The sequence below is a fragment of the Thunnus albacares genome, chromosome 7 (genome assembly GCF_914725855.1).
Source record: "Thunnus albacares chromosome 7, fThuAlb1.1, whole genome shotgun sequence".
NCBI classification, from domain to species: domain Eukaryota; kingdom Metazoa; phylum Chordata; class Actinopteri; order Scombriformes; family Scombridae; genus Thunnus; species Thunnus albacares.
In genome coordinates, this window is record NC_058112.1 from 4,269,814 (window position 1) to 4,279,343 (window position 9,530).

The 9,530-nt window shown below is 38.3% G+C and overlaps 1 protein-coding gene across 4 annotated transcripts in view; it reads right to left on the reverse strand.

Moving 5' to 3' along the window:
• Window positions 1-693, reverse strand: part of cbfb (core-binding factor subunit beta) — a 35,616-nt gene extending 34,923 nt beyond the window's left edge. For 2 of the 4 annotated variants that reach the window (XM_044357270.1, XM_044357269.1), the window contains exon 1: window positions 213-693. In XM_044357270.1, the coding sequence (XP_044213205.1) occupies window positions 213-290 (78 nt within the window). In that variant the 5' untranslated portion in view covers window positions 291-693. The remainder of the gene's footprint in view (window positions 1-212) is intronic. The other 2 variants (XM_044357272.1, XM_044357271.1) reach the window with 1 other exon arrangement.
• Between the last annotated feature and the right edge of the window lie 8,837 nt (window positions 694-9,530).

Here is a 9,530-nt window from a genome sequence, read left to right on the forward strand (position 1 = left end):
TTTTAGGCTTCAAGTTGTTTACTTTTTGGGGATTTTATTCAACTGTAGATGTTCTCCCATTGAACTTATCAAAATGAATGAAGTAACCTTTATGAATCCTAAAACAACTGAACCCGCCAGCATGCTTCACTGATCTAACGAGCTCTCTTCTCTGTCTTTATTTCCGCCGTCTAACAGAAAGGATCCAGTGTGTAGAAACGCAGCAGACTCACCTCACACTCCCTGCTCAACTTGCGGAAAAACTCCTCATTCTCAAACTTGCTCCTCTGGTCCGGGACTACCCGCGGCATCTTCACCAACACTTTCCGGCCTCTTGCTTTGTCACTTTTAGCCTCTTTTCTTCAACGATCCCGCACTGTAGAAGTTCAGCTGTGTGTTTCTCGCCGTCCTGTTCCTCAACTCAGCCTCTCTTTCACTCACTTCTCTTCCGTGTCTGTGTGTGTGTCTCTGTGTGAGTGTGTGTGTGTGTGTGTGTGTGTCTGTTTTTTTTTTTCTTCTTCTTCCCTGTGTGGAGCAATGTGCTCTCTGCTGCTGGCCTCTGTAATTATGACTGCTTCTCTTATTAAGATGATTTGCCTCTGACCGACCGCGGCTCCTGCGCGCTCCGGGTCGCCTCTGGCTCCAAGTGCGTCTTATTAAGTGACCAACTGCGATAGATAAAGCTCAATTTGACCATGCGACTCTCTCTCTCTCTCTCCCTCCCTCTCTCTCTCTCTCTCTCTCTCTCTCTGTCTCTCTCTCAGTGTCTCTCTCTCTCGCTTGACGAGCGTGTGATCTCAAGCAAGTGGCAACAAACAAGCGCTCTCTGTCTGCGTCTCTCTCTCTTTCTTTCTCAGTAGTCTACCTGCAACTTTCAAGTTGTGCATTTGTGAATTAAAGAAAAACGAATGCATCAAGCATAACTGATCATATTTTGGCGGATTTAATGATGAATTACATGGCACACAGCTGCGTCGTGCTGCGGTGTCCGAATAAAGAGGAAATATATTTCTACATGTCTATATATGAAATATATAGGGCTATATATGAAATATATAGTAATGTAAGCCTTCATTCATGTAGGCTATCAGTAACAAGTAACGTGATTCAATAAAAGCATACTCTTTACGGGGATTGTCCCTATATTTAAAAGTAAAAAAAAATGCCTAAAAGATGTAGGTACAAGTGATAATTAGGCCAAAACACAAGTCAACACAGCCTTAAAGGACAAGACTAATATCTATTTGTTTTATATTTTGCATCAGTTGTTGACACAGCTTCAGTGCTCCATGCACCGTCACATCACGCTCCTTCACGCCACCGTTGTAGGCTATTTTCCTGCTCTTTGTAACACTTTGGCGGGTCGTTCTGGCACATCTCTCGCTCAAAATTACCACAATTCCGAACGCACTTGAAGGCATCAACAGTCTACTTCCTGGCTCCGTCGAGTCGCTCTTGTGACTGTACACCCAAAATACCACCTCCCCCCCCCCCACCCCCCATTCACAATAATAATACTACTACACACGCTACTCGGAGCCGCCACTGCGCATGCGTCGGGTCCGGACCGCAGAAACTTTATAGGATCCTTATGTGAGAAGTGATCGACGGAGGGAGAGCATGAAGAGGCACTCTGTCCAAAAAAGAAAGACAGACTGCTAACAAGTTTAACAAGTTCTTCCATTTTATAATACTTACTTCACATTGAAACATATGATAATCTTATGAAACTGATACCATGTTACAATCTTTTTGGTTTGTGACCCCTTATAAAAGAATAGTGTGCAGTTGGGGCCCCTTTGTCATGATTCAGATGTCTGTGAGTTAGCAGTTAAACTTATCATATGGTTTCATTTAAATATCTGTTCGAATGATCCAGTATTTCTCCTCAAGAAAACAGCAGAGATTATAGAGTCCAAAAAATACAATACAAATTTATGTTCAGATTTTGGTCTTTTTGTTCTTGCTTACTCCTTTAATCATCACAACCAGTTATTTTGAAAGCCTTTGGAGCTGGCCTGGCCCCTAGACTGGGAACCACTGGACTTAACTACCAAACAGCATGTAAAGAAGTTCAAACTAGCTTCATCTCAACTAGCTAAAAACAGTAAAATGCTGCTTACACACTCATGCATCAGGATAAAAAAATCTAATGTCAGATATAATGACGCATCAGCCACATGGGCCATGTTTCCTCAGTGAGTACTTTTACATAAAGTACATTTTGCTGATATACTTTCACTGTAGTAAAATTATGAACACAGGACTTTTACTTGTGATGAATTATTTAACATTGTTATATTGGTAATTTTAGAATCTGAATACTTCTTCTACCAATGGTGAAGTCATTCATTCATAAATTCTATTAGGACTTGTGCACAAATGAAATGTTTATTTTTTTTAAAAATGATGATGATCTTTCTTGAATGATCTGCCTGAGGACAGAGAACTCTTTAACTACTTTTAAATCAGTTCATTGCTTTCTTCATATTATTATTATTCAGGGCATTTACTCAAATACTGTACTTGAATAAAGTCAAAGTACTTGACTGACTAGAAGTATTTGGACTTTACTCGAGTATTTCTGGCACTTTAAACTTCTACTACATTTCAGAAATATAATACTTTTACCTCAACCACTTTATGTATTATACATCTGACAGCTACAGTTTATAAAAAATGATGCACAGATTATACCATCCAACTGTATTAAAAAGTAGTTGAAGTAAGCTCCATCTCAGACAACTCCATATAAAATGCTGCTTACATGTTAATATAACATAAGAACACACTGTAAGAACCACAGTAGTTGACTCTGAAAAGAACAATTCTGCACAAGTACTCCACACACAGACTCTGTGGCAGACAACCTAAATTTACAGAACTACAGCTGAGACATATTGACACTTAATGAGGAATGAATGTTTGATTATGCAATGAACAGATAAAAAAACACACCCTTGGAATGCAGCACAGCTCCTTTCTAGTCAACACACCTACGCACGCGCGCGCGCACACACACACACACACACACACACACACACACACAGTAAATATGACTATGTGACTCCCTGAGGAGTTTCATAATCACCCACACAGATCTTAATTAAGGTATGAACAAGAACCTGCAGGTTGATAATAAGAGTGTGTGTGTGTGTGTGTATTCCCATGCAGTGATTCTCTGTCGTGACATGTTTTGTTGTTTGTTTTGTTGGTGTTTGTGAGGCTGTCTGTGTGTGTGTGTGTGTGTGTGTGTGTGCTCACAGACTAACTTGTGAAATGTATGTTTGTAGCAAAGTATCCCCTGAGACAAAAGGAGAGAGAAAATGAAACACATGCAATTATGCTTTAATAACAAACACACGCACACACAGTACAGAGGAGAAGTGAACTGACTACATAGTTTATAACTTATTGGTAGAATAATATCTAGCGTTACCATGCAAGAATATTGAGAATAAGATGCATATGTGTGTAAAACTAAAACAGTGGCCTACTTATGGTGCCTCTGTGCAGAATGAGCAGCTAAATGTTTTAATCATTACTTTTCATCCTAACAGGGGTGGAAACGGAGCCTCGGGCCACAGCATATGCTCTGAATACTTTTCATGAAAAGAAACAGTCCTTTTATGACACCCATGTCATTGATTTCCACCAATTCTTCTCCTATTCAGATAGCCTGAGGATCACATTCACACACACAGGGCTGACCGCTTTACTACGTCAAAGTGGCCATTTGTGTGTGTGTGCGTTTTAGCTGCAGGCCAAACAGTGCGTGAGTGATTAACAACAGTAGCTGGTGATGCAGTAAAAGGTTCATTAATTAATCAGATAATCTGTGGTTGCCATGGCGAACAGTTCTGACATGCAGTCTGGTCTCATCTTCACACAGAACGCTGAGCACGGCTCACTTTAGTTCATGTCATTCTGTTTTAACGTCTCACATGTTGTTAGTGTCGGGTCAGTTTAGTTTATGTTGAGGTTTATTTTAGTTTGCTTGAGTTTATTTTTTTCTTTTTTCAATTTTAGTCAACTTTAGAGTAAGTTTAGTTTACGTGAAGTGTAGTTTGCCTTCATTTAGTTTAATCAGCCTTTTTCATGAAGACATTTTGACATGTCACAGTAGGAAAAGCACAGGTGCAATGGTGGAAAGTAACTAAGTACATTTACTCAAGTACTGTACTTAAGTACAATTTTGAAGTACTTGTACTTTACTTGAGTATTTCCATGTGATGCTACTTTATACTTCCACTCCACTACATTTCAGAGGGAAATATTGTACTTTCTACTCCACTACATTTATTTGACAGCTTTAGTTACTTTTCAGATGAAGATTTGACAAAAAGGATAATATAACAAGCTTTTAAAATACAACACTTTTTTTTTTTGGCTTTTGGCATCTTATAAAAAGCAGTGTGTAGTCGGGGTCACATTTCAGATGTCTATGAGTTGTTAACAGCTCCACCAAATAGTGATTTTTCCCTCTAAACTTCTCACATGGTTTCATTTCAATAAATGTTCAAATTATCCAGTATTTCACCAAAAATCAAGGATTAGAGAAAAAGTCCAAAAACTGAAAACAGATTTGTGTATCAGAACTTTGTTTTTTCTTCTTTTCTCTCCCATTAATCATCTCACGACCCCTCAGATTTATCTGCTGACCCTTTGGAGGGGCCCGACCCCTAGGTTAGGAACCACTGGACTAAACTAACTAACTAACTCTAGTAAAGTTTAAGTGTGATGTGAAGGTTAGTTTTTGTAAATTCAATGTAGTTTAGTTTGTCCTGTGTCTGGTCTATTTTTTTTTTTTTTAATTTCAACAGTTTTTGAGTCTTTTTCATTCTGAAAGCCACAGGAAGTGAAGGACAAGAGGCTGAGGAGCAGAGCATTGTCTCCTCATAGCTGCTGGAGATGATGGCTGTAAATTATTTTCATTGTTCACTCGTTCAATGCTGAGCTGCAGGTCGTCTTCTCCCAACTAAACTTAAGACGTACTTTCTATCTTTTGTGGTATTATCTATTTCTGGCTTGTTGACTCATAATTTTTTAACTGGTTTTAACAGTTTGTCAGTCTGAATACTGTAGGAATATTATCTATTTTTCACAACATACATACACACTCATTAATAAATCTTAAATTAATTCAGTTTATTTATGTATAGATTAATTGTTCCTGAGGCCACGGTGGATGTGATCAGTCTTTCTTTCTCTTCTAAACGGCTGATGTCATGTCTTAAAATAATTTGGCTAAAACATTGCTCATGCACTCCTGCATTTGTGGCTCTGACAACTTATTTTTCCTCTCTAAATTTCAAGTCAAGTGTAAAGAGCAAATGCACTTCAGCCTCTTCAATGATATGAAGATGTGTAGTGTCCCTGTCGGCGAAATTACATTAATGATGGATCACAGAGAGCCTGATGGATTTCTTCTGCTAATGTTTTCTCAGCGTAGAGTTTTGGCCCAACACTGGCACATGGGAGGCTGAGTCACCCCTTATCTATGGTCCATTAGCGCTCCGAGAAAATCACTTTGCCACAGAATTTCAAAGTTACTGTAATACTTAATATTGTTGCTGTTTTTGTTGTAGTTGTTGCTCTATGCAGGTGAAAAACTCTGTCTCTCTAAAATGTAACATTTTAGGAAGCTAAGAAAGGTTGTTTGTCCTCATTTGTTTTTTCCCTTGCTTCCCTTGATGTCACTTTTTTGTCTCTCTCTCTTCACCCTTTACACACATCCTCACAGACTAGCAGAAACACACACACACACACACACACACACACACATACACACACACACACACACACACACACACACACACACACATGCACAGACTAGCACACAGCTGTTGTTACTGCACTCAGATGCAGCTATGATAACTGTCTTTGTTTTGTTTGTTTGTCTCCTTTTTCCAAATTATGACTTTCAGGACATAAAATATACAGTGCACACTATTTTTGGACAGTATATACACCCACACTAAGTTTGGATAGAAAGCTGATCATCAAATAATTGATAAATGATTGATTGGTTAAGTTTCATCAAGGAAAAGTGCTAAATATTCACTGTTTACTGCTTCTCAAAATGATAAGATTTGCCTCTTTTATCTGTTTTATATCACTGTAAATAAAAAGTTATTTATAGACAAAAAAAAAGTTATTGTAAGACATCACCCAAACGTTCTGGGAAACAGTTCTATGATATAAACTAAATGAAAGATTCAGATTAATCCATAATGAGAATAATTGTCAACTGCATCCCCAATTTTGTAATTTATGTTTCAGATTAAAAATCTAATAGAAACAACAAAAAAAACTAAAAACCAAACCAAAGCCAACAAAACTTCTTGAGTCCATAAAATTCATTTCAAAATGGTGATGATAAAAGTCACATGGTACATGTTTTGCCTCGAGGAGGACTGAAGTTCAGTCACTAAAATGACCAAAGTAGAGTCACAATGACAGATGATACCATGAGTGGTATATAAAGCTGCTCTACTGACTAAATAGTAAGCAGCTATTTTATTTCCTATCATTCATTAGTTTAAAATGTTATATCCAAATGAGCATAAGTTCAGTTATTCAGTTATACAGTCACGTCATGAATTTTCATCTTAACAAAGAGACAGTTTAAGTATCGACTGACCAGGAACATGTAAGCCCTTCAGCTTCTCTAGTTCTCCCTTTTGAGTACAATAAGTGGCTACTAAATGTCCCTGAGACACAAAGTCAAACGCAGATTAAAAAAAAGGGAGAAAAGCCGTCCTATATCATATAGGTATATCCCTGCTGTTCCTCCTCATTGTTATTCAAGGACACACACAGAAATATCTCAACTATGTTTGCTGGTTTAGAAGATCCTGCTGCTGCCGCTGCTGTGGAAGTGGCCTAATAAATATTTAAAATGCATCAATAACACAAGAACACAGAAAAGCTAATGATGCTACAGTGACACACAGCTGACTCGATACAATCAGTGTGTGTGTGTGTGTGCGTGTGTGTGTGTGTACAGACTGAAGATGCCATTCTTTACTTATTTCTCTGATGTGTATGTAAAAAAGAGAATGAGCAAGAATGTGAACAAAGAGTCTCCCCGTCTGTCTCTCTCTCTCTCAGTGTTTTTCTGTGTTCGGCTACCTGGGTGTTATCCGCTCCTGTTCAATAATGTTCAGACACACTGTAGCGCAGAAATGAGGTGTTTGCAAGTTTCTCTACCGTCTGTAACTCTGACAGAGAATCCAAGACTGGAAACTGCCATCTGACTTGTCTACACAACAGTTTCTGCTCTCACTGCAAAAGTGTTGCACTAAAGGAGCAAATACATCATGCATGAGCACAGAATAGTTCAAAAAGATTGTCAATACAACATCTTAACTATGTCTTACACTTGCTGTCATTCAATGTGTGTTGTTCTCAACCTTCTTCTCTACACAAGCAAGTGTTTATGTTCCATTTTGGCAACGCTTATAAAAGAGATGTTTTCCTGTGCTGTTGATGAAGCAGCAAATGGAGAAATTAAACCCTTTTTCTGGCAGTTAAACAGTCTGTTATGAGGAATATTGATGATCAGTAAAATATCCAGCAGGGTCCCGCAGACGGCAGCTACAAAGAGTTACGTAATAACTCTCCTTTGGATTAAATGGCCATTAGCAACAGACGGGATTACCAGGCGGCTCCATAAAGAGAGCTGCACGTGGACTCATTGTGACCCAGTCTGGTTACATCAACGACTGAGAATCAATCTCCTTCTTCTCCCAGACATCCCTGCATCGCTCATTGTGGTACCCTACACACACACACACACACACACACACACACACACGAGTACAGTACAGAGCAGGGGAGACGCCTGGATGTGTGTGTGTGTGTGTATGTGTGTGTGTGTGTGGGTTTATTCCTGGTCAGACGGTGGGATCCCGTGGCTGAAAGACAAATTTGGAATGGCGCATGGTCCAGTATTTTAGTATATCGGTTACAGTGTTCGGTCAGCCAGTCTGTCTGTCTGTCTGCCTGCCTGTCTGTCTGTTTGTTTGTCTGTCTGACTGTGTCTGCCCACCAAAGAGATGTGGGGGTGGGGTGGGGGTGATCCCCCACTCCTAAACATACACACAAATATGGAGTCACAGTTGGCTATGATGTGAAAAATGAGAGCAGACAAGTAATATTTTGATTTTTTTTATGCACATTGTAACATGCGAACAATAATAACAGAACCTGATGCCAACACACAGCCCATCAAATTTTAATTTTAATATTAAACAACAGTAACTATATTTTAGTCTTTTAGTGTCACCATTTTATTTTTGGCATCAAGTTATATTTGTTGGAGTCACATTTTGAAACTAATCATAAACTCACTTAATATTGTAATATCATCCCAGTTGCTCAAATACATCAGTCATATGCAATGAACTACAGTAGATGTTATATCTTAAAGCCACCATGTAGCAATTTTAAAAATGTTTGACTTTGGCGCTCCCCGGTGGTGCTATCAGAAAAGACAGAGTGGCAGACAGCAACACATTCATCTCCCATGGATACTACCAAGGAACTGAGATGAATGGGCTTAAAGTAACATACAGACTGGGATTGTCTCATTTTTCTACAAAGAAAAACCTATAATATGAGAATAATTTAAAAGATGCTATAATCACATCAAAATTATACACACATGGGCTTTAACCCGGTGAAATAAAGATAACACTAAAAATGAACAAGCGGTTTATCTAATTGTATATGATGTGGATGTGTTACTACAGAGACAGAAGTAAAGCATAAGATGTTAACATGTCTCACTACTGAATTTTAAAAGTTAAGTCTGGTCTAATTTATATTTTCATATAGTCAAGTTAACTCATATCTCAGTACTTTCTGTGGCACTCAGCTCCAAGCCTGTTGGTTCCTACTGAGGATATAAATCTTTATATCTTCTTTATAAATCTTGGTCATAGATTTAAAAAAAGGTTCAAATATCCTAAAACAGTTGGGCTCTGAAGTTTTTAACCAACATTACAAACAGGAGTAAATAGTGTATTGGGGCCTACTTCCAGCTGCGGATTGATATTATTTACAGCAGCAGGATGGTGTGTGTTGGATTGACTTAAAATAAACTGTAGTGTCCATGTTCATCGTAATGAATGATGGTGTGACTCATTTACAGTATATGTTTTATAATAGCCTTTGGATAACAATTGAGTTCATTGTTTATTGTTTGTTGTGCTTGTCTTTTCATGGGATCTCTTGACAATAAGAAAATACAGAATGTCTGCAGACTTATCCTTCAAACATCCCGACTTCTCATGTCAAATGACACTACAATAAAATGAAGCTGCTGAATATCAGCTGTCATTTTAATTGTACACAGGACAGATATTTTTCAGTGAAACTGTCTCATTGTTTTTTGTACATATTTTGCACTAATATGAATAACAATGCTGCCCAGACACACTGACCTGAGGTCTTGCATGTCTTTGCATCATGTGAATCAGTCTGTGTTATTGCAGCTTGTTGCATGTTTTCATGTCACTTCATTATGTCAACAACACAGATGTGTC